General features: G+C 42.8%; 6 protein-coding genes across 6 annotated transcripts; 1 reads left to right on the forward strand and 5 right to left on the reverse strand.

Annotated features, from left to right (window-relative positions):
* Positions 1-963: 963 nt before the first annotated feature.
* BCR41DRAFT_374314 (hypothetical protein) lies at positions 964-4,180 on the forward strand (the record flags this gene model as incomplete). Its single annotated transcript, XM_022026861.1, has 9 exons — positions 964-1,130; positions 1,243-1,391; positions 1,485-1,538; positions 1,649-2,350; positions 2,506-2,679; positions 2,785-2,875; positions 2,980-3,466; positions 3,570-3,986; positions 4,067-4,180. The coding sequence occupies 9 exons, from the start codon at positions 964-966 to the stop codon at positions 4,178-4,180; spliced, it is 2,355 nt and encodes a 784-aa protein (XP_021877160.1).
* Positions 4,181-4,431: 251 nt separating this feature from the next.
* Positions 4,432-9,048, reverse strand: BCR41DRAFT_361525 (Dos2-interacting transcription regulator of RNA-Pol-II-domain-containing protein). Its single transcript, XM_022025552.1, has 14 exons — positions 8,921-9,048; positions 8,721-8,810; positions 8,574-8,636; positions 8,341-8,473; positions 8,141-8,235; positions 7,887-8,026; positions 7,537-7,725; positions 7,307-7,405; positions 6,990-7,212; positions 6,004-6,886; positions 5,730-5,913; positions 5,210-5,629; positions 4,955-5,110; positions 4,432-4,822 (listed from the first exon to the last, which is right to left on the reverse strand). The coding sequence occupies exons 1-14, from the start codon at positions 9,003-9,005 to the stop codon at positions 4,448-4,450; spliced, it is 3,135 nt and encodes a 1,044-aa protein (XP_021877161.1). The 5' UTR covers positions 9,006-9,048; the 3' UTR covers positions 4,432-4,447.
* Positions 9,049-9,149: 101 nt separating this feature from the next.
* BCR41DRAFT_175225 (hypothetical protein) lies at positions 9,150-13,757 on the reverse strand. Its single transcript, XM_022019725.1, has 5 exons — positions 13,579-13,757; positions 11,123-13,428; positions 10,959-11,024; positions 10,502-10,861; positions 9,150-10,411 (listed from the first exon to the last, which is right to left on the reverse strand). Exons 1-5 carry the CDS (start codon positions 13,595-13,597, stop codon positions 9,218-9,220), a joined length of 3,945 nt encoding a protein of 1,314 aa, XP_021877162.1. The 5' UTR covers positions 13,598-13,757; the 3' UTR covers positions 9,150-9,217.
* Positions 13,758-13,773: 16 nt separating this feature from the next.
* BCR41DRAFT_361528 (hypothetical protein) lies at positions 13,774-15,350 on the reverse strand. Its single transcript, XM_022025553.1, has one exon. It carries the CDS (start codon positions 15,342-15,344, stop codon positions 13,824-13,826), a length of 1,521 nt encoding a protein of 506 aa, XP_021877163.1. The 5' UTR covers positions 15,345-15,350; the 3' UTR covers positions 13,774-13,823.
* A 363-nt stretch (positions 15,351-15,713) lies between these two features.
* On the reverse strand, positions 15,714-18,276 carry BCR41DRAFT_400422 (hypothetical protein; the record flags this gene model as incomplete). The annotated part of the gene is made up of 8 exons (XM_022029140.1): positions 15,714-15,966; positions 16,089-16,205; positions 16,273-16,348; positions 16,629-16,795; positions 16,897-16,996; positions 17,106-17,166; positions 17,871-18,025; positions 18,192-18,276. The coding sequence occupies 8 exons, from the start codon at positions 18,274-18,276 to the stop codon at positions 15,714-15,716; spliced, it is 1,014 nt and encodes a 337-aa protein (XP_021877164.1).
* A 1,250-nt stretch (positions 18,277-19,526) lies between these two features.
* BCR41DRAFT_425376 (Spc98 family-domain-containing protein) lies at positions 19,527-24,073 on the reverse strand. The gene is made up of 9 exons (XM_022030581.1): positions 23,901-24,073; positions 22,807-23,796; positions 22,487-22,730; positions 22,248-22,355; positions 21,903-22,125; positions 21,588-21,795; positions 21,075-21,515; positions 20,547-20,975; positions 19,527-20,434 (listed from the first exon to the last, which is right to left on the reverse strand). Exons 1-9 carry the CDS (start codon positions 23,976-23,978, stop codon positions 19,544-19,546), a joined length of 3,612 nt encoding a protein of 1,203 aa, XP_021877165.1. The 5' UTR covers positions 23,979-24,073; the 3' UTR covers positions 19,527-19,543.
* Between the last annotated feature and the right edge of the window lie 26 nt (positions 24,074-24,099).

Below are 24,099 nucleotides of genomic sequence, written 5' to 3' on the forward strand. Positions count from 1 at the left end.
TAGCTGAGCGCAAAGGAAGAGAGGCTTTTATTTAAACAGACCTGAAACTACCTTTTGTATTCTGACTTCTTTTCTAGGCTATGATGTGTCATGTCTTCCACTTTTGTGGGCTCCATAATTATGGCTTCCTCATCTCAACATGCATAGCAATAAGCATTCTGATTAGACCAGACGGGAGAATGACCCTTTAAATATCTGGAGCCTACAGTTTGCAATATCTGCTATTTCCTACTTCAAGGGTACCCTTCATGGCACAACCTTTGGTTCATTCAATCACCAAACATTGTTGGATGTTTAGAAGCATACACTAGCCAGGGCAATCCAGATTGGCTTTCTGCATGGAGTGCTTAGGTTGATGTGTCAAGCAGTCACATCCCACTTCTCTTTCAAAATCTTTTCTCCGTCCTTTTTATCCTCATTCAATTCCACACTATTTGCTTAAACAACGTTCATTTCCAAATTGCCAAATTGGTACATTCAACTTCGCCCAAGTGTTAGAAGCAAGCAGGACATTTAAATAAAATGAATTCATTTACTAACGAATATCTATCATATTTCATGACAGCCGCAACAGCTACTCTCGCACTTTAACACTCAATAAAAAGAATGGAGTCCGAAGTCTGCGCACTTGATCTAAATCCTATAGGGGTAACACCACCAAGGTGGATCGTTGACCTAGCCTCTCATGAAATCGGCTTGATGCCTCACCCACACGTCTTCTTTGTAAACCCAGATGAAGGCATTGGCGCCAGTGATCAAGGTCCTTTCAACATTTGCTGTCAAACCTGTTACAAGCAATACACTATCCATATCACTCATGGAACTAAGTCGTGTAGTGGACTCCTGCATCATCTTCACTCTCAATTCAGAGAGAGTTCAATGGATGCAGAATGTTGTCACTGTGGCACCGCAGTTAATGGGACGCTTGAACAGCCAGCCATACCTCAGAGTCTGCTCTATCGCATGCGTAAATCCAGAAAACCACAATCAGCTGTATTGACTGCCCCAAATATCTATGACACCCTCACAACCCTGATCAGGATTCTAAATAATGCGATCAAGCCAGACTCTCGACCTCTTAATGTCGAATCAAATGTATTCAAAGATAAGATAAGACTGGACAATGAAAGGTAAGGAAAAGATTGAGGACCACCTCAATTTACATATTTCTAAGAACTGACTTTAGAAACTAACAGACAGCTTTTTTTTTTTTTTTTTTTTTTTTTTTTTTTTTAATGATAGCAAGCAGTTCTTTACTCATACCAAGTTCTCACTGATTGATAAGCACTTTCATGCTCCGGATCCTACTTCAGACAATATCCGCTTCTTAAATCGATGCCGCTTCCAGCTAGAGCTTATACTGATGCAAGAGAAACCAGAATTACTCTCAGGTACTCGATCCAAGCTACGTGATATATACCCATGCTAACCATTGGATTATTGTGATATGTATTCTTTAACAAATATTTATTTAATGACTATAGCTACTGTTAAACCAGCGTACCCGCTCATCCTCCAGGAACTTGGGTGCTCAACATGTGAGTTAAATAACATTGTACTTCCGCGTCCTAACATCAGTCTACGCAAATGTTCATTGCAAGCAGTTTCATCTGAACATAATAAACTGATTGATCTTTTCCTGAAATAGACAAGCGTGATCTAAAAGAAAAACCTCTCAATCTCTCGGACAAGGCAACTCTTATTGCAGAGCAACACTCTACTCTATCAAAGCTGGGCTGTGTTACTGATATGAACGATAACATTGTGATCGACGCCTTTCAAACTCAACTTTTGCACGACACAACTGCGTCGCATTCATTAATTGATGCACTTGTAGAAATTCAAAAGAGGCGGGAGAGCGAAAAGCTCGAGATTGAGATCGCATGTAAGAAGTGTGAGAGCTTCGTGACAACTGCAGAGCTTAAGGCAGCCTATCGCCAATTTGAGATCCCAGATGATGGTGAGGGTATTGATAATGAGGTTTTAATAGGACTCATCCGTGCTTCGCTCAACCCCACCACTATGGAGAGCCTTAGGATCATTGCAAAAGCCAGGAATGATGTCGCCATCAACACATTACTCGAACAACCTGACTCAAATACAATAGGCTTGGATCAAGATGATCCTACTATGGACCTATTTTATGCTCAGAATCCAGTAGGTCTAACCAACATTGGCAACACCTGTTATGTCAACTCCCTGCTGCAGTACATCTACACTATCAAGGAGCTGCGAGAGACTGTACTGAATATGGAGGCATATGTCGAAAATACAGATGCAGCAGATTGGCAAGGAAAAGTTATTGATGGCCAGCGTCTGAGCAGACAGCAGGTTATCGAAGCCAAAGATAGTATGTATTATGATCCATAACCGATGAATTAGGGATAACGCAAAGCTTCGCTTTTATTTTTATTTAATTTTCTTTTTGCTTTATTTTTTTTTTTTTTTTTTTTTTTTTTTTTTTTCAATGATTGTAATATATGAATCGTTTTATTAAATGAATAGCTGTTAGAGAACTCAAGGACCTATTTTCACAGATGGAGTGGTCAAAGACAAGAGCTGTTGTCCCTTCAAGCAGACTAGTGGATTTACTGCGTCCTACTACTGCAAGTAGTACGTCAATAAATTCAGTCATTACAGCCTCAGAAGGGCAACCATATGAAATGCAAGATGTATCAGGTATGTTATACTTAATATCAAGCATCAAGTAAGCCATATTCATATCATTTCGATCACTAACAATAACTATGCTTTATACTAATATTCTGAATCAAATCAATATAGAGGCAATGTTACTTCTTATGTCTCGACTTAATGCTGCGTTCGTACCTCTCACGCCGGACAATGGCGGCCCTCCAGTCGATCGCTTCAATAGGTATGCAAGCTCAAATGACTTATTTGACTTCTTGAACTCAGCTCTCACGAACAGGCATAAAACAATGACGGATTATAACTCCTTAATTGTGTGTTTTCATTTAGCCTGTTCTATATCAGAGCATTCAAGAAAGGGATGGAAATGGATGATGTCACTGGTGCGACAAAAGAACGACGTATTCCAGAAGATAGTAGTACACTAATTTTAAATGCAGACGAAGATGTGGCTATGCAAGAACTCATTGACAACTACTTTTATGAGAGCCGAAACGCAGACTCAAGAATATCGTCGCCCCTCACTTCTATTGATGGTATCGGCGGCGACGCTTCTATTGTGGCTGAGCGTGATATTAGGGTGACAGAACTCCCTCCAATTCTACAGATCTATCTGAACAGGACCCAATATAATCGAAAGGACAATTCTTCTTACAAATCCTCTGCTACTATTTCTATTCCTAAACGGCTCTATATGGACCAATATTTGGAATCTAATCAAGAAGAGAACGCAGAGCGGTTCAAGCGGATCAAATTGTGGAAGATGGATAGACTCGAGTCTCGGAGAGCGCTGGAACGCATCCAGATGAAGCGCAAGGTAAAAAAAAAAAAAAAAAAAAAAAAAGAACTATACTTAGATAATTTTCGCCGAGAGTTAACGAGAATATTACTATTCGCTATTTGTCGTTATTTCAATCAAGGAGCTTGCGTCAAATAAGCAGACAGATAACGGCCTTATTGATAGGAAATATAATGTTGAGACAATTAATACGGCATCTTCAGTGGATGCACCTGTTGTGGATACATATTCAAGTGGCATTGAGGCAGAGTCAAAGGAGTTTCCAGCATTCTGTGATATGACCACTACTGACATTATTGTCTCAGAATCAGACTTAGATGAAAAAGAAGCTGAACACCTTGGCAAAATCGTTGAGCTGAATGCAAGGCTCGAAGGTGAAGTGGCGGGCATGACTAGAGCTGAATACAAGCTCCATGCAGTTTTCCATCATGAAGGCGATATCAACTTTGGCCACTATTGGGTTGACATCCTGGATGATCAGTCTCAGCCACCACGATGGTTCAAATACAGTGACGAAAGAGTGAATGAAGTTGGAATGGTAGGTCATTCATTCAAACCAAGTCTATATAAATATACCACGTATTTATTCTATTTATTCTTTGTTCCGAACTCAAATAGGCCCAAGAAGACGACATTCTCGACGGAAAGCAAGGGCCTACGGCCTGTTTCTGCGTATATGTACGCTCTGATGCGGATGTTGTTCAAACTGTATGGAGGTCTATTTCAACATAACTAATAAATATACACCACTTCTCAACCCACTCTCATGAAACTTACGCTTTTTTTTTACGTTTTTATGTTCCTGTAAAAATATAAAAATACCGTCCTCGTCATTTGGTTATGAGCAACGATGGATATTCAACTCAATTAATATAAGGATAGAAAATGCTCATGACCAAATTGGACAATACAAAGTCCCAGCTAGACGCTGCAACTAAAAAATAAAATATACACTCAATTCTATTTTTTTTTTCTTTTCTTTTTTTTTATTAATATACTCTAGGCACTTCCAATGCTCCCATTTAATGTAAACCACTGGCTCCTGCACTCCACTGCTTCTCGTCTAACCATCCTCTTGCGATCATCAAGCGACTTTTCCAGCTCTTTTAATACATGTGTTTTGTAAGGCCTGAGCGCAGTGAAGGGCAACGATTTTGGTTGAGCGCCCAAACACTTCAACGCTGCCGTCCTCACTTTCATTGTATTTGCAGGATCCGAAGCGTTTGTGAGGTCGAGTAACAGTGGCGTCAATGTGGAAAGGTGATCAGCCATAAGATTAGGTGCATCCTTGGTAATGACTTGAAAAGTTTCGATAGTTGAGGCTTTAAGTTCTGGATCTGGGAAAGACAGCGAGTGCACCAACATTGGTACCAGCTAAAAATAAGGGTAATAAATAAAAACAACGAGCATTAATGAGTTATTCACAGATGAAGTTAAGCATAATAATGATTTACTCAGACCAAGACAAAATAAACAAAAAAAAAAAAAAAAGAAAAAAAAAATTACAGGCGGGAGCTCCGTGAGTAAGACTTGCTTGGGGATATTGCGAAGGACATGCGAGAGTGCGATCAGAAAGTTATGCCGCACTTCATCCGATGAATTCTCGAAGCCTTTAACTAATACTGGGATGCAATAGTTAAAGAAACGTTGTTTATACAGGAGCTATTAAAGAGTTCCCAAAAAAAAAAAAAAAAAAAAAAACAGGTTAAATTTCTTTTTTTTTTTTTTTTTTTGTATTTTTTTTAACGTGCTTATTCGTACCCTGATGACAGCAAAGGTCTCTTTAGTCAAAACATCATGTTGCTCTCCAATCACCAGATTGAATCCATCTGCAGCAACCTTCCCAAGACGTGGTATAGAAAATATATTCATCAATTCTCCTCCCATGTCGTATCCGATTGCATTGGTACTCAGGACCATGGCCTTTGTCACCCAGATATACATGATCAACGCAGCTTCTCTTTCTTCAAACAATGCTTGCTCCTGATGGATCCTAGTATGCAACAATGGGATCAATTGTTGTACGATGAAAGGTTGAAGAGCATCTCGTTTGTTAAACTTGTTAAGGATTGTTGCGACAGTCTTTGACAATGCCATGCGTTGGATTGGATTTGCAGTTTGAATAGCTACTTCGACTAGGGATCCTGTAAACTGCTGCAAGTCTTCGACAGGCAAGACAGTCTAGTTGCAAATGTAAAACGTATGCGTTTGTATTTAATAGTTCAAATATACATAATACAAATATACCAATGGCGCTTGCATACTGACTGAAGGCTTTTACCTGTTGACGACAGCCATCAATAACAGTGGCAAACAAGATACTAGTGTTCTGTTGGGAAACCCTTGAATTTGCAAGAAGAGGAGTGAAGGGTACTTGCTGGGCATATTGGGTAGTACTGGGCAGCGCTGAGAGGTCTCCATTCATGAAAATGCCGAAAATAGTTTTGACAAAATCGTTTTGGGCACTAAATCATGACATTAAAATATATCAAAATAAAAAATTAGAAGACATTTTTCATTTTTCTGCTTATCGTACCCTTTAGTTCTTTAGATACCTAGCATCAACTCGAATCATGATAACACGAGTGATTCCTGCAACGACATCCAAGATCTCTGCATTTTTCATGATGTGATTGCCATCATCAGATGAAACAGTTGGTAAGACACACATGCCAATAAGGTGAGGCACCAACTGATTGAGATACTGAGGAAGGTCAGAGTGGTCGTTCTCAGCCTTTGCACGTAGTAGAGTTAGGAGAGTTGTGAGTAAGCTTATAGGATATGTAGTGTTTGCACCAGCAAAATCACGCAAGATAAGTTCAATTTTCTCCAGAATCTGAGGCACAACATCAGCAAATAATGTAGGCTCCTGCCCTATCTTGGTGACAGCGCTCAAAATATACTCTGGGCTCTTTTTCTGAATAATTGTATCCACATCCATGTCATTTTGCGACGTTGGAAGCATTTCGAAGAAGGCTGGTAAAGCAATTGATCGAACAACTCCAGGCATGATTGATGCGAGTGACGCCAGCGACTTCAATGCAGTTTCCTGAAGCTCAGTGTCGGGATCCTCGAGTACTATGCGGACAAAATACTGAACAGCATAGGAAATCTCTGTTTCTGATAAAAACTCACGGAGCAAAATCATTCCATGAAGACCCTTAACTCCAGCTAGTCTCAAAGCGTTGTATTCGTTGGATGACATGATAGCGCCGGTAAAAAGCTCAAAGAAACGGTCCTTGAAGGTAAGCAGAGGTGTTACAAAGTCTGTGTCGTGTTCTGATGGTTTTCCTGCGGAACCGTAAAGCACCCTGCTAGCTTCTAAAAAGTCAAGAAGAACATCCAGAAGTGCTTTTTTTCTTGTTGACTGCTCGCTAGCAGCATATTGAGAGAGAAGGGTTGGAATAGTGGCAAGGGTGATGGAAGTGCACGCGGGATCTAAGTCAATGAAGATAAAAAAAATGAGAAGTCGTGTTGATAAATGAAGAGATCATTAAGAAAATGGTTGAAAGGTTCTTGCGACCTCTGAGACACTGCTTACCTGAAGCCATAGCACAGGCTTTCAAAATTTTTCCACTGGGCTTAGCAAGTTTAAGCTCTGGCTGCTGAAGCTGAGTCATGCAATCAGTAATGATGGGCCTTAGGAACTTTTCAACAGGATCGTTCGATCCACCCAAGCTCACTCCCATGGATAACTCAGCTGTAATAACCTGTAATGTGTTGAGCGCAACCTGCTCAAGCTCATCCCCTGTGGCATGAAAGATCTAATTTTTTAAAAAAAAAAAAAAAAAAAAAAAATAGTGCAATTAGCTGTTATGTTCAATATTCTGTTGATAAATATAGTAGGTATTGGCTTACCTCGTTTTGTAGTCCACTCCAGAGTTCCTCTGCATATGGTGTAAGCGCAGATGACCCATAAACAGGCGCGCACGCCGCAATTGTCTCCATAGAGTCTTTCTATTGAGATCGGAGGTAAAAAAAGATATGGTTTAGACTTCACAAAGAATGGATCGGGACTGACAATCAATATTAACTCATAAAAATAAGAGCAACCTTGTTTATAATTGCTCAGTTCAGCCTGACAGTACCTTCGCACCACCTGAACTGGAAGAAAGCTTTTCAAGGAGTAATGGCAACGCAAATTTTGCAAAGTATGGGGTGGCTGCGAGGCAATCGCGCAAGCCGATCTTCAAATGCTCCGAAGTAATGCCATATGGATCGTCAGGAGGGGGTCTGAATGTGATCGGGAAATAGCAAAATGTGACCTCGAACAGATCCTAAGGATGATGGGTTTGCGGTTATTATCCTGGTCAAGCAAATAGCTTTTTTTTTTTTTTTTTTTTTTTTTTTTTTTTGGAAGGAGGGATGTGGACAAGATGATAGAGAAGGTTATAGCCTCATAAATACTCATTGGTATCATTAAGCGACAGCAACTGACCTCCACATGCTGAGCAATGTCAAATTCCTGAATAATCTTTTTTATCAGAGTAAATGCTAAGAGCAAATTACGAGGATCCTTCTCTCCGTCCAAGCATTGAATGAACCCAAACACAAAATCCGAAGACATGGTCTTGAGACCTAAACACGAAAAAAAAAAAAAAAAAAAAAAACAATATTAATAACATAACGATGAAGTTCAGTTCAGATTCATCACCAATAGGCGCTTGATCCAAAGTTTTTATTGATACTTACTCTGTGTATGTCGGTTAAGTACAGATTCGAAAAACAAAAATACGAAGTGTCGCGCTGTCTGTTGATATGTTTGCACGTTGACCAATGCGAGGATACTATACAAAATACCATAAAGAAATAAATTGGGTTTGCATTAATTCAAATATCCATCTTTTTTCTACGATGCTCAATTCAATAAGTCACATAGGATACCAACGTACGCCTTGGCTGCTTTGATACAGTCGACGCTTGTGAACTTGTCAAACTTGGATAAGGCGAGTAGACCCTTCAAGAGCTCTGGTACACACGCCTGATCTGTGAGACGATCACAATAAAACTCAACAAGGACATTTACTGTTGGAGGATAAAGGAGAATAAATGAAATACGCATTTGTTAAGTAATAGACTTATTTATATCATCAAGACTTCTTTTTTTTCAGGGAAATCATCCTACCTGCACTGCCAGTGACTTTAGATTGATCAAGGGTTGCAAGCGTTGTAGATAGTAGCGCCGTTGCTATAATAGGAGCCATCGTTGTGATGTCAGCAAAATATGTCCAATTCGATTAAGCCATAATATTGTGTTAAACTTGTTTTTTACCCTTTGAGCGGACAAAGGCCTCGTCACTTGTGAGATATTCCCCAAGACCTTGCACAAGGCTGAGTAACTTTGCAGGGTTAGTGCCAACGTCTAGATAAAAATGACAAAACAATTGCGTACATAGAAGAATTATCAGAACTGACAATCAATAGCAAAGATACGTGTGTGAGAGTTAGTGCATCTATTTAAATTTTTAGTACCCTTGACAATGTCCTGAATGGCAGCATCGGCCTGCTCCTGTGAATCAGTCTGAGCAAGAATGTAGGTCGAAATCAACCTGTCCATGTCGTCTGGTTTTGTTCCCAGCTAAGATCCGGTAGAAGAAGGCAAAAGAAGAAGTTCAAAGAAAAAAACCTCCTCTCGAAATGCAATAATGGTAATGATATCATGTGATGTTATCAGATCTGAAAGCACGCGATGAAATGTGGCTGTTGCAAAAAATAAAAAAGGCTGTAATTTATTGTCTAGATTGTAGAGACAAATATGGTAGACTTTCTTCATGGCGTTGTTTCTGACCTCGGAGCGGCCTCCTGCTCTTGTTGAGTCAACGAATCACCATCAACATCATTTTGCACCACTGTTGTCCCCTGTACCGAAACGGGCTTTTCAGACTCAGAGTTGAAACGTAAGGCATTGTCTATTGCGTACTTCTCAAAATCGAGGTCATTCGTTGTCTGATTATAGAGTTCGTCTTCTACTGGGGCTTCTGCTGCTTCTGTTGAAGACTGAATGTCATGAATGGCATCATTAGATGATTCCGGGCGATGACTTGCTTGTATAGGCTCTTTAGAGAAGGATGCGGTCGCCTCATCCAAGAACTCTGATGTCATCTCTGCGGTGTCTGTGCTAATATGACCTTCAGTGGATGTCTTTTGGGGCTCCTCAGCTGGTGTAATCAACGTTTGCTCCTCAGATGCCTTGTCTGTCTGCTGTGGCTCTTGCTCCTCCAAAATAGTCGAAGCAGGCTGTGGTTCTGGTTCAGGAGACAATGCTGACGCTGGAACGATTGGCTGGCCTCCATGACCATGTTCTACATCTGAAGAAGCTTCATTCGTATTATCCTTCATATTATCCTCCTCTTTTGAGCCTTCCTCCTCCTCCTCCTCTTCCTCCTCCTCCAAAGGATTCCTTGCTTGCTCATGTCGCTCATTTTCGTCATTGTTAATGTCATCCTCTTGCTGTTGTTCACCTTCGATGTTTTCGATACCCTTCAGTGAATCTTTGGATGCAGTGATGTCCCAATCCAAGGAGCTTTCGTTCTTATCGCTAATTCCTCCATCGTGTAGATGCTCATGTCCATGTTCATGCCTAGGATGCTGTTCTTCTTCTAATGATGCATGACTATGTGTCTCACTTGATTCTTCCTCTTCTTTTTGATACTGAACATTGTCAGCCCTCGGTGCTGTTTCCTTAAGCACTTTCTTCACGTCTTCAAGTTTCTCCTGGGCCTCATTCAGTTTGTCTGTAATATCATTCTTCACCGCGTCGATCGGGCTATCTACTTGATCCACCAGTTGCTGGGGTATTTCCACAGGCTCGTCAGGCTTGTCAACATATATTGGTTGTTCTGATGCACTATCTGCATCCTTATTATCATCTTTCTGATAACCAATTTGTTTCTCGTTTATTTGATTTGGCTCCGTGGAAGCCCCTGCTTTTGGTTTAAAAGGTTTAGGCAAAATGGAGATCACCTAAAGAAAAAGAGAAAAGAAAAAAAAAGTTTGCAAAAGAAAAAGCGGCTTACAACTATTTTTGAGCTTGTAAAAAGAAGGTGCATGTACCTGGCCTTTCGCTGAATCTACGTGCTTCTTAGCTGCGGATCTGTATACTGATCCCACTGCAGAGATGGCTCTTTGAACGACAGGATTGGCCACTTTAAGGTAAATGCGATGGGTCTGACGGGCTACAGGCTTGACGTATTTATCAATATGAGGGCCAAGGTAGGCATTATAGTGGGGTGCAACAAAGGGTTTCGCAAGTCCACCAAGACCATTAGTCGCCTTGCAGTAGAGTCCCTTGACGCCTGTTGTTCCTGGTGCACAGTCAAAAACCGCAGTGTATCCTAGATATAAAAGACCTCCACGGATCACCCACGTCTTGAGCGTCTTGAGCAAGTTGGGGGTTGAACGTAAAGGCTGTGTCTTTGGTCATTATAAGTCAGTGCCGAAAGTAATAAATAAAGGAAAAGAGTGTTCAAATGACAATGAAGCTTCATATGACCCGTTGCAATCACCCTACCTTTCGACCAGATACGCTCAGAATAGCGGGACCCTTCTGGCCATGCAACTTTGGTGATGGGGGCGTCTAGTTGATTTGACATAGTAGCAAATATTCATCAGAACCTAGTAAATATACAACTCTTTCATATCACGACATTTTATATTAATTCAAATTTCACTTACGTCCAGTTTGGCGTCTGAAGCAGGCGTAGATTTGGTAACACTGTTTACGCCTGCAACAGTACGCTTCTGCAGTCCGCCCTCACGAAGTCGCACACTGCTCGAGGCTGCCTCAGCTCCTTGAGGCACCATAGATGCCGCCAGAGATGACTTGTCAGTCGCTTGAGCTTTGTCGTCTTGCTGTGGGAAAGGTTGTGAGAGCGCAAGCTGGCCTGTTTCACTACTGTACATGAGAGGAGCCTGGGAGGGTCTCTCCGGTGGACGATAAGGGGTGAAAGGTTTGTTTCCCGGTGGGGGCCGTACACGAGGCCGCAGTTGTGCTGATTGTGGAAAGGCACTATCTGGAGGGGATGAAGGGTTATTGGATGGGGGTAGGATACGAGTGGGTCCAACTCCAGCAGTGGCTACGGCCTTTTTAGGTGGGCCACGGGGAGGCCCTGAAGGAGGCCCACCTGCAATCGTAGGAGGAGGAGGAGGCCCAGGTCGGTCAGCAGATGTATGAGCAGCGGATGGTTTGGGCGCTGGATTGTCGCCTCCTTCGATGTCGTCTTCATTAAATGCATCCTTATTTTCGATAGGGGGTGACACATCGGACTCTTCTAATTGTGTAGACGCAACCGGCTGAGAAGGGTGCTGAGAAGACTGTTGGGGAGGTTGCTGAAGGGGTTGCTGAAGGGGTTGCTGAAGGGTATGTTGAGGTTTGTGTGATTGCTGATTATAATGCTGCTGGGGAAGGCTACCCGTTGTAGGGCCTGAAGCCTTGATCTCTGTTACTCCTACTGGTCTCTGACCTGGCCTATCTGGCGCCATGTTAAATCTCGATGCAGGAAGGACATAGCTCTGTTGCGATTGACCAGCTTCCACTCCGGTAAAATGTTGAGGGTTGGCAGAACGGTTTGGCACAAAGGTATGTTGCTGTTGCGGTGGCGATCTGTCATGCCGTCCGAGCCCATCATTTAATGGTCTGGGATCTGTGAATACTTGAGGATTCATCGGAGGCAGTTGCCGTGATGCTTGACTTTGAACTGACGGTGGTCGCTGAGTTGGTCGCTGAGTTGGTCGCTGAGTTGGGTTCGGATTAATAGGAATATGGTTATGCCCTTGGCTGGTAGTTTGTGCCTGTTGAGTATGTTGATGCATTTGATCCAGGATAGGTCGTGTGCCAGGGGACTGCTGCTGAAGTTGTTGAGGCTGCTGTAGCTGGGTCTGAAGAGCACTTGTCGGGTCCAAATCGCCAGATTGACTGTCGTTGAGTGATGACATATCCAAATGCAGCGATTTCTCAGAAGCTGGCTGGTGAGATGAAGCATTTACATGTGGAGTTACCTGAGGGGGACGTGGCCGAAATGATGGTTGTTGTTGCTGTATCATAGAAGGCCGCATCGCTGGTGGTTGGTTGCCCTGAGTAGGAGACCCATGACCAGGGAGTAAGGGGCGTGCACCGGACTGATGACTATGATGTGCCTGTGTAGACAATGGCCGCATTGCTAGTTGCTGTTGTTGAGACTGCTGTATCCCCACAAGGCTTCCTTGGCTTCCATGGCTCTGTGAAGAGTTTTGAAGGGGTCTGATCTGTGGTGATCCGATGGCCATACTAGGTGAAGGTGGCGTGAAGCGACTGCCTTGGGTACCAGACCCTCCACTTATCAAATTTGAATGTGATCCTGATGGACGAATGTTTGATCCGTTCGGAAGTGTCTGATGGATTTGGGGCGATGTTTGATGCTGTTGATTATGTTGCACTGGAGACCGTGCTACCTGCAAAGGTTGGGGCTGTGGAGATCCTGCAACTGGACCTATTGGATTACGACTTCCAGCAACAGCCTGGCTTTGGCCTGGACTTGGCATAGGTCTTCCTGGATTCACTAACGGAGTAGGTTGTTGACCAGCAGGAGGGAGGTGAGGCCGCAGATGCTGTTGCTGTTGCTGTTGTCGTTGCCCCGAAAAGTTACCGGGTGGTCGCACAGGATTGGGTGGAGCTTGATGCAAGTTTTGTTGGCCTGATTGATGAATGGGTCTAATTAAGGGTTGTTGCTGTTGCTGGACCGATGCATTTGAATCCTGCTTTTGAAATGGAGACAGGATGGGCGAACGTCCACCGGGAGACCCACCATGTGTAGGAGGCTGAAATTGGTGATTCAGAGATTGTTGCTGTTGCTGTGGCCTCTGGTTTAAATATGGTGGTCGTGCATGTAAATTCATGCTGCTATTTCCAGGCGAAGGTGGGGGTCGCATTTGGCTCTGGTTCTGGTTCTGGTTCTGATTGTTAGCTGGCTGTAAAGGAGCGCCATCCCTAGGAAAAGGCGCGCCTATAGTATTAAAGAGAAATAATGGAAATAGCGAAAAGGCCTTAGATGGGATCTAAAGGGATTGATGGATCATTTTATGTAAAGCGATGCATCCCACAGTGGATGCGTCGCGCCACATTTACGAACAATCAGCTCAAAGTCCTGATATACCTGCACTGTTAGGGTCCATGTCACGTCAATTTTTGGTGCAATGATGCACCGGATAAGGGTAGTGTTTTGAACGTTAGATTGAGCTGAAGTAAAGAAAAGACCTGTTGATGGAAAATGATGCACATGCAAGAATACGAATAAACACACACAAGGAAATAAAAGTGAAGAAAAAACAGAATGGAACACTTTTAATTCCACGATTCCAGCGCGAGCATGCCACGTCACAATATCAAAATTATAAAATCTTATCCGAGGACTAGTTGAGGCCTCTGTTGTCGAAAGTAGCGGTACCATGGTGTAGGTAACGACCCAGACTCAAACCGTGCTCGCTTCAACTTGGGCCATGCGTCAATCAGCCATCGAATTTCATCTTCGCCTAGCTCTGTCTGAAGATGTTTGATTCGGAATGATTCCAGGTTACTCAATTTTGCCATCTGAGGCAGACCAGCTTCTAGCTGCAGAATCAAGCTAGCACCACCTATGGCAAGATCCTGCAGCGCCGCTAGCCGACTCAACTGGCTGAACATCATTGTATGATTTGTCTGGACGGACAAATTTGGGCGAGTCATATTGATACCAATCATGATCAACGTTTCCAGCTGTGTGCATACCCATGGCAGCTCAGGTGAGAAAATACCGGCTGAGATGATATCTATTGTTGAAATATCCAAAAAGATCAGTCTAGGACATGTGCTTAGTAATCGCTGGAGAGCTCGGTCTGTGAATAGAGAGCACCAGGCCAAGTTCAGACTGGTCACTTTTGGGCAATGCGTCGCCAATGCCTCTAAACCCGTATCATTAATGTTGGTCCCACTTAAATTGACTCGTTCGAGCCCTGGACAAGTGTGGATAAGAGCAACAAGGCTCTCACTACTGATTCCCTTGCAAGATTCGAGATTAAGACGAGATAGGTGCTCGTACGTATCCACGATTGGCAGCAAGTCTTCTTTTGATAGTACTGAATGTACATTCCTCGCTAGTGAGAGATCTTTGATCAGAGGTGCATTGCGTAAAAGGCTTCTTACAAGGTTGCCAGTTGGTGAAGAACGAGTCAAAGCTATGGATGTAATCTGTAATAATGTAGATCCTAAGCTGTCTAGAGCAATTCCATCGAGGCGAACATCCTCCAATGTCAAATGTTCAAGCAAAGGACAAGATCGGAATATTGTTGCAAGCGACGCTTTGTCAATATTAACCATGTTCTTGAGTTCAAGTCGTCTGAGCTCTGTGAGAGCAGCGATATGTGCGAGCGATCGAGTTGTGAGAGTCCTGCAGCTGTAGAGAAATAAGCGTGAAATCTTGGGAGAACTCTTGAGGATACTCGCCAATTTTTCATCTGTCGCTTGTGTCCAGTTTAGGCGCAATTCTCGTAGGTTGGTACAGTAACACGCAATTTTGTCGAGGTCCGCGTTGTAGCTCTCGTGCAACTCGATCGTAAGGTGTCCGTATCGCTCAAACTCCGAAATAAAAGAGTCTGTCCAAGTATAATTCCTCCATTGGACTGAGGTCCAGAGCATACGGACACTAGCACGGTAAAATATCCTTGAGACTAAGATGCAATTATGAAGTGATTGTTTATCAAGATAGGATACAATCACAAAAAGAACTTCTTCGATATCCAAAGGAGACTGAGGACCAGCCGTAAAAGTTGTCAAGAGCGACTGGGGTTTGACAAATGAGTCATTGATATTTGTTGACTCGGATGCCGAAGGACGTTGAGTCTCTGGCGACAGAGAGTTTTTTTTAGAGAATTGAGTGGTTGTCATGAGATGAATGAGGAAAGCATGAATGAGGAAAAGTCTTCATATTTATGTACAGAATGTGGGTAAATGACAATTTGGATAGATCGGATTTTATTTGTCTTTGGTCGCACAGACATCACACACTTCCTTTCTTGAACCAAAAGCTCTTCCACTAATCAATTCTCAACAGCCACCAGCACTATTGGTACTTCTCTTTTCCTGAATAAAAAACCTGAATCTTGTAAAAAGAATTGTTATGAACTGCAACCGCAGTCACGCTCTGGGTCACTGTGTGTCCTCGTCATGGGAGCTTTGGATCTACTTCATCACCCCGCTTCGTTCGAACAAGTGATTCTTTGCTTGATTGGAACCAGTAGTCTGTTTTTTAACAGTCTACGTTGCTGCTGATGCTGATACGATGCTAGGGCCTATATGTAGTCGTAGCTGCCTTTGACCAAATATATCATCCTGCTTCGTCAACAGCGTGGAGGTACTGCGGTTATTCTTGCTGCACGATATAGCCGCAAACAACATTTGTGGTGTTGTGGGCTCCAGGCATGTTGCAGTACACATAGGCCTTGCAGTGAGGGCAAAATAGATGCCGCAAGTCGACACTGCCCATGAAGTTGCGACAGACTGGGCACTTCTTGCTCATATAGTATTGAATACAACATAGCTATGGGACTGAAGTTTGTTCACGAAAAACGAGATGAATCTTGTTCGAAGGGATGGCAGCCCGCAGTTGATGGGAAACCTGCCAAAGCGTACTGTGAGGGTCTCGTTGGCATCCAATGATTCCCTATCACTCGGGGCAGCTGATCGCAGATCATGCCATACTCACCTTGAATGGCCTTCTCGGCATCCTCGATACAGCTATAGAGAACGCTCGCTTTAGAAGCAGAAGCAACATGAGGCCCCTGTAACTTTCAAGCTGTTTAAATACAGGCCGTACAAAGCACCAAAACATGACGGCACTGAAACAGTAACTCCATGCCTGCGGCCACGGCCTCCACCGTTACCATCGCCTCCTGTAGACGTAAATCAGTTCAGCAAAGCATCCGCTCTGCGTAACCTGACCAGTGCTCCTATTCGAATAGATATCTAAATTCAAATGCTATTCGAACCATTCGAACCATTGGCACAATAGGAAATGATAATATTAAACTTGTGTTTGTAGTGATTTCATAGATGGTTTTTTTTTTTTTTTTTTTTTTTTTTTTTTTTTTTTTTGATTGGGTGTAATAATACAATGACCGTCCTTACGCTACGCGAAACAATGCTTCCTTTCAACAGTGCTCCTATTCGAACCATTTGATACTCGAGCCATTCGATTCATTCGAACCATTTGCGTCATTCGAATCGATCCAGGATAGGGCTTATTCGAATTCGATCCGTTCGAATCGAACAGGAGCACTGAACCTGACCAAAGAGTATCCAACCGTGACCATGGATGTTGGAACTTTGCATGCAAAATTCTAAAAGCAATGGAAAGTGTGCGACGAGACCCAAACCGCTTTAAAAGAGGTTAATAGCGCTGCTGCGTATACGGAAAGAAAGTACCAGTGCCTAGTCGGACCCTTCATCGGGAAACGCGATTAATGGTTCTGACAGGGCATTTCTTGACATGATCTGTAAAAGGGCCTCCATACATGACCAAACTGCACAAGGCAATAGCCCTATAGCAAAGGACGATTAACACAAGGGGAATGAGAGCGATATCAGCATGGCAACCACACAGTTTCTGATGAGTCTGTTGAGGTTTCTATACACAGGAGATCTCCCGACCATAGCAGGCATAGGAGCCGACGTCTTGTGTTTCATCAAACGATTGAAGGGTTTGGGCCTTCTAAGGGAAACAGATAGAGGATGTTTGAGAACTAGATCGCAATATCCTGTCCTTAAATTCGACAGTATCACAGTTGGAGTCAGAATTCCGTCGCTATTATTCTTCAAGAGGTGATTGCCCGATACTCCCAACATCCCTATTGATGCTAATCTGTCCGCCGTAGAAGATAAAATAGCACCCATGAGAAAAGTACTCTTAATTCCATTAGCTGAGCAGCAGCTGGTTCAAGTCATGTAGAATAACGTCACGGTCCGACATTACCAACCGAAGCTCGCTCGAAACAACCATCCAACTACAAGCTCCCAGAATGATATAACTAGTGGCTGGCTGTCAATGAAGCCCACTCGGTTCCTTATAACCAGGCTGCCTTCAGACGTTGGCCGAGGCAAACATAGCAACTGCAGATCAAAGATTACAATGGTTATCAAAAAGACACTAAAGCTCCAGAGCTATGAGTGACGGAACTTCATATCAACAATAGTAAAGCAGACGATTTGATCCCAAAAACGTATAGCGATGAGTACTACCAAGAGCTACTATAAGGATGGATGAGTTTCATCTCCAACTCCATATGTTCAAGCTCCACAAACAGACGAGATCACTGCCAGTGCGATGAGGCGGTTGTTGCTGGGCAGCTTGAGGATCGTACAGACATCGTTCCGAACATATTCCATGGCCCCATGATATCCTACCTGCCTTCAGACCTTTCCGATGTTGGCATAGGGAAGAGTGTCGCTGTCAGTGGTGAGGGCCACGTCATCGGAGCCGCAGTCCCATGCAATCTGAACGTCCGCTTCTACTTCTTTATGCACCATGACCCATTCTAGCTGCCGTAAATACCCCACCGGAGAAGTACGTGCTTGAAGAGGAAACCGTAACGTCTTTTGTATGTTTTTTCTCACTGTAGCATGCTGTTATTTTGTTGTCGACCGCTGTTGAGCAACACAACTCTTAAGGATATCCAGAACCGCAGCAGCAGCAGCAGCTCTTGACTCTTCATGCGTGTTTCTCTAACACATTGCCACCGCCAAGATAGATCATCTGCCAGACCTTCGAGATGATTGAGGGAAGTCTCTTGCTAACAATTCTATTGGCGATGTCGGTGGGCATCGTGCTTGCTCATCGGAGTAAAGGGCAGACCCATACTTGCAGATCAACTTGAATTTTGCCAGAAGGGTGAGATGGCACTAATAAGTATATTCCTAGAGGTTATGCCCTTGCTTCCGCACCACTAATTAGAGGCCCCTTTATTGTCATGGATACTAAACAATGTTTTTTTATGGTGCAAGGCGGAGTCAAATGTAGGAGGGTTGTAATAAGTAGAGAAAAAAAAATTATACAGTGTACTGTAACAATGCGCTCGAAGACGCTACATATTTCTCAAGGACGAAAGGAAGATGTGTTTCTAGCTGGCCAAGCTACTCCAGCCTGTCTGCTATGGTTCAGGGCTTTAAAGAAGCTTATTCTGGATAACAAAAAGTTATTCCGGTCGTTTCTGTCTTTGATTTTCTAAAAGGTGTCTTTGAATGTATACTTCATGTCAAGGAAGGCGTACGACCCGCGGCTTCCTCACAACATGAAAAGAATAGGAAAGTGGGGGCTCTGGCACTTAATTCAGATGCAGCAAAAGCTATAGTCTGAGAGAACAAAGCTCAAAGAAAGACATGTACAAAAATTAATGGTTTGCCAGCTAAGATTTATAAGAGCTATTCTATCGATTGCTTTCTCTTCAATTGGTAATCAGCCCGTTTCCTATACTAAGAGAATACTCTGTTGTTATGGGCATAGGAAACACTATCCTTCCGTCCTGTCCATGCCCTTACCATGACAAACACATACACATATTTGGTGTCAAGAGTCTATGACGGCTTTATCTTCAATATGGCGCCAGCAATGATTTTAAATCAGTAAATGTTGACCGCCAGCTGTTTCCTGATATAGTTTTAACCGTTTAAAGCTGAGTAAAGCTCATTAAAGCCGGTTAAAGCCGGTGAAATGGCTAAAACAGGCGACAGCTGGTCAACCGGTGACGGCGCGGTCAATTTTACTCTTTGATGCCGCCAGTAAAAAAGAAATTCGCTAGTTAAAAACGCCTCCTGACGCGTTGAACGTAAGTACATTGAGTCTGAGCACGTTGATTTCGATTTAAACCTCCTCTCAGGAGCATTATCTTGTCAGGTTTACTGCACCAGCTGGACGAGCTGAGAGTTTAAGAGAGAGGAGAAGAGGAAAAGAAAGAAAGAAGAGGCCAACACTCGAGCATTCGAAGTGTGTTAAGATTTTGTGGACAATTCAGCTGTATGCATGACCCTCTTTGTTTTTGAGCCAAAAAAAAATGCTGCATCCATTGTTACATATTTCATCATAAAAGAGTAGTTCATGGTATTGGTTTAGAAGATAGTGCTAAAATAAGTCCATCCAAGTAGTTCGAATCGCCTTCCCCACCCCCAACTCCTCTTCTTTCACCACTTCGCACATAATCCTGTCTTTGACAATTGGCATTTCCGCGCGCCGCATTCGAACGGACAATAATCCTCAAGCTCTCGGCCAGAAACTCTCGACATCGGTCAAACTCATGTTCGATAACCTCTAGCTGGTCTTTATAAGATGATGATGGTATGAGGAGATTCCATTGAGGATCTTGAGGTTCAGAAGCCTCGACTGATCCAGTCTTCTGCTTTTTCCCAGCATGGCTCACTTTCCTTGGCGGATAAGCAGGAATAGGGGCAGGAATAAGAGTAGAAGCAAGAGCCATCGCAATAACTTCATCCCCAACGCCATATTTGTCATGACCATCAATACTATCGTAGTCATTATCGCCAGAGGAAAGCTTCTTGCGTTTGTCGGCCTGTTCTGCTGGAACACCCAAGAATTCGCTTTCACCCTCATAACTGTCATTATCTTCCTCATCTTCAAGGCCAGTACTAAGCTCATCTTCATCTACTCTAACCCCTCCCCTTCCTCCTCGCCCAATCCAATTTGTCTGATCCATCCTTTTGTTGGCTGCTGAAGCTGCCGCTAAAACAGTCTGTTGCTGGCGTATTGAACCCACCTCTTGGTCGCAAATAAACGATGAGAGTAAAGCGGAAAATTTGACTGCAAGATTTAACATGGTTAACAATGACCGGTGTAATGGCGCTGTACGCTCTTTCAAGAAACACCGCTCAAAGCAGACCGTAATGAATCGCTGCGATCGATAAATCATGTCGTCTACATCACCCTGACCCTCGATTTCTGACATAAACTTTTTGATCTGAGCGTCTAGAACCTGGTTTATAGTAAAAACAAATGACATCCATGAAGATAAGAGTAAAGATTAGTTTCCATCCAGTGATCTAGGATATTGTGAGTACCATGATCCAATAAAAAAAATTGCTTACAGTCATCATAAGGTAGCTCCAAATATCGTTCACGGTGCTCAAGAAGCGTAACCTCAACTTCCAGAATAAATTCAGTTCTGGACTCGGTTTTGAATTAGATTTGAAAAACGATATCAGTTCCATTGTATGCTTCGCTGTCTTGACCTGCAACAACAAACAAGTGATCCGACCATACATGCGCTTTGCATCTTCAGCTGAATATATAATTCCCGCCAGTGGCCACGGCAGTTGATATTCAAACATAATTTGATCAAGAATTTGGAGTTGCAGTGCCGATAGATGAGTCCTTGTCACCTTTTGATTCCCTGGTCGGCCGTTATTGATTCTAATTTTGACGAACTCGGTATGCTTCCAACCACACTGTGACGCGACGTGATCAAAAGTCTGCTCTAGGATATAGCTATCGTACCATGGCCGCCTACTTATCATCTTTTTTTTTTTTTTTTTTTTTTTTTTACAAGTATTAAATAAGTGATCTTATACGATCAAGAAGCAAAAAAAGGAGACCATCAATATTTGCCATCCTACCTTGCGGGAGATGATCGTACTAAATGAATGCATAACCTCCCCTTGCACCATAAAGTAAAAGTCTACCATACCCTTCAGGTGCCACATCAGCCGCGAATGTGTAAACAGCGTCGATTTCAATATGGAATTTGTGGACTGATATTGTTCTTCAATAAAGTCTGCCAGTTTACGTTGCATTCTCCACTGAAAATCGATGTCAGGAGCAGGGGATTTAGTGTCTAAAACCGTTCGGTTGCTGCTTTGAGCTGGAGAATCGAGAGAGGCATCGTCTGTAAGTCGATACTGGAGAGCCAGTATGGCATGATAATACGGAAATTGGCTATTCATGCTGACGGTTACTGAATTTTGCCCTTGTTTTTTGGTGCCAATGGGGCTCTGTACCCCGAATATGCTTTGATAAACCTTCGAGGCTAATCCCATGGCGGCAGGAGCAATAAATGTCTAGAGAAGTTATTTCAGGTTATTTTAATCCACTGGTTTCTTTTTTTTAAATAAAAAATTAAAGCGCCTTACCTCTTCAGCCATCAATGCTTGAACAATTCGGATAGCCTTCCCTGTGTATACTATCTGATTGATGGATTCTTCACTCAAAAAACAAGGCACTATGCGATAGGTTACTGTTTTTCCAATACTGATACTATTGCTGGAGCCCATAACCTCCGACTGAACATAACAACCATTAGACCAAAACTCATTTGAAAACAGATCAACATTAGATGCCCTTGGCAGATAAGATAAAACAGAACGTTATATTTGTCGTTGATGATTAGCCCTGTGTATACTCCCTAAAACAATGGAAGATGGAAATATAAAAAATAATTACCTTACATTTGCACTAGAAACTCAGGTTTTGAGTCAAGAGGCTCTCCTGAAAGCCAGCATCCCAGGTTGATGAAGAATGGTCGGATACTTTGCTGAAATAGCCGAAAGAGCAGTGTAGATGCCATGTTATCGCCACACAGTTCAAATGTGCAAATATTATCGTACAGGCTTGATAACACGTCGGTTGCGTATGTACACACGCTCTTGCTTATATCACTTGACGACAATGCTAAGGTGTGGAAGGCAGCATAAATAGATGATAATCGACGCGATAAGGTCACCAAGTACGTTTTCTTTCTCTGACATGCGCTCTGGTGCGGCTACGAAGCTATATCTATAAACTGTACTTACCGTAAAATTGACGATCTTTCAAAAATTGCAATAAAAAACGAACTGCAGCCAACTTGCCTGACATTGTCGCGTGTAGCTCAATTAGAGACGCGGTGCGTTGTTTATAAGCTGAGACCATAACCAGTTGTATAACAATGATTATAAAAAGATGCTGGTATCAGGGAAAAAGTCTTGGTCATATATTTGCTTTTTTTTTTTTTTTTTTTTTTTTTTTTTTTCAGTTAACAAATTATCTTTACATTTACGGTGCCGCTGGTATTGTTTCTGCTTGTCTGCAAGATACGCTTTGAGGTCCAGCAGCTCAAAATGAATGGCAGAAGCCAGAGTTTGGATGACTTTCCCATACTCTTGCACAGGCGCGGAACATATTTTGTCGACGGCTGCCCGTAGCTCCATAATCTCTTTCGCGCTTTCCATGAATGGCTCTAGAATTGCGCCTAAGGCTCCCAATGATAGATGAGAAACAGCGACCTTGGTAGAGTACTAAATGGATGAGAAGTAGGCTATCAGGAAGTGAATAAAATACACATTTGAAACACATAGAGATGTGTACACCTACATTAATTTTTTGACCTTGAACCTGAAATAAAACAGTAGGAAGCCCAAGAAGGAGCAAAAGGACTTCATTGATAATATCGATTTCATCCATTATGGGTATCCGTTTGGAGAGGATGTACCCCATAGAGCTCTGTTGAGTAGAGTATAAATATGTTGAATCCTGTATGTCAAATTCCGCTTCGTTGAGACCCAGGTTTTCCACTGGTATCTTATTCCCTGATATAATGCTGTTTTCATCCCAGTATTGATGACTCCTCAGCACATTGAGCAATTCTGCTATTTTTTCTTCTACTTCATGAGCTGTTGTTCGGACCCGCTGCTCTTTCGGAAGATTCATGTCGCGTCCCTCAATGGTTAGGATCCGACTGTGATCTGAAGATTCATGGTTGTCACCTTCAGACATTAATAGGACTCCCTGAGCTTTTGGTACAATTCGCGACCTGACATCCATATCCTCGTAATCGCTTCCATCACTCTCCATCCCACCTTGTTCTTGTGTCTGCCAGTGAGGACCCACCAGCGGATCTTCTTTCAATATTGACTTCCATAGTTCTCTGTTGATCTCTTCCTGAGTTTTTTGTTTGGACTTTGTTTCCTGTAATGCTTTTGGGATAACATACATACTCTCGCCTTTCTTCAATTCTGTAGGTGACTCGGACAGCTCAAGAAAAAGAAAAAGCACCGAGGACATCGTATTCTGAGCAGCGTCTTCTAAATCCATTTCATTGGTTGCAGCGATCACCCTTGCAGTATCCCCGCCTCCCAAGAACCGAGTGAACTGCCTTAATTGCTGCAAGTACCTCTTGATCGCATCTGCCTTTGTATCCTGACCCCTTATTGAGAACTTTTCCGCCAGACCCACAAATCGACTATCAATGGCTTTGCTATCCATGACCTTATTACGACTCCAACACCCTCCGCCTGAACCATTGACATCGAAGAGGTGGTGGGCCACATAAGTCTCATAGGTCTCAAAGTACTCATGACCAGCCTAAGTCACGAAAATGATCTTTTTCTGTTAAGCACCATTCAAGTAACAATTCCTTTCTTCAGCCATTGACAATCAATTAAACATTCCATTCGTCCTTTTCTTACTTGAAGTCCTGTCACACAACTAATGAGCCGTCGCGCTGGTTCAGGTAAAGTTATCCGCTGTCTTCGTGTCAGCGACATTCTCAGAAGGCTGCTCTTTGTCGTGTTACAATGGATCTGTCAGTATGTGTTAGGGAGAAGCGTGTTAAACAATAGTCAAGCAATTTATTATTGGCAATATAAATACAAGTTTATAATTTTA

Source organism: Lobosporangium transversale (assembly GCF_002105155.1).
Source record: "Lobosporangium transversale strain NRRL 3116 chromosome Unknown BCR41scaffold_49, whole genome shotgun sequence".
NCBI classification, from domain to species: Eukaryota; Fungi; Mortierellomycota; class Mortierellomycetes; order Mortierellales; family Mortierellaceae; genus Lobosporangium; species Lobosporangium transversale.

Coding starts and splice junctions, on each gene's coding strand:
- BCR41DRAFT_425376 (XM_022030581.1), bottom strand. CDS start 23,978: ATGTCGCTGACACGAAGACAGCGGATAACTTTACCTGAACCAGCGCGA. Junction 22,356..22,486: donor ATACCAGCGGCACCGTAAAT/GTAAAGATAATT, acceptor TTATGGTCTCAG/CTTATAAACAACGCACCGCG. Junction 21,796..21,902: donor CCTGAGTTTCTAGTGCAAAT/GTAAGGTAATTA, acceptor TTATCTGCCAAG/GGCATCTAATGTTGATCTGT.
- BCR41DRAFT_175225 (XM_022019725.1), bottom strand. Junction 11,025..11,122: donor CTTCAGACGCCAAACTGGAC/GTAAGTGAAATT, acceptor CAAATCAACTAG/ACGCCCCCATCACCAAAGTT. Junction 10,412..10,501: donor TAGATTCAGCGAAAGGCCAG/GTACATGCACCT, acceptor CTTTTTCTTTAG/GTGATCTCCATTTTGCCTAA.
- BCR41DRAFT_361528 (XM_022025553.1), bottom strand. CDS start 15,344: ATGACAACCACTCAATTCTCTAAAAAAAACTCTCTGTCGCCAGAGACT.
- BCR41DRAFT_361525 (XM_022025552.1), bottom strand. CDS start 9,005: ATGGACAGGTTGATTTCGACCTACATTCTTGCTCAGACTGATTCACAG. Junction 8,637..8,720: donor GGCCTTTGTCCGCTCAAAGG/GTAAAAAACAAG, acceptor CTCCTATTATAG/CAACGGCGCTACTATCTACA. Junction 6,887..6,989: donor AGCCTGTGCTATGGCTTCAG/GTAAGCAGTGTC, acceptor TCATTGACTTAG/ATCCCGCGTGCACTTCCATC.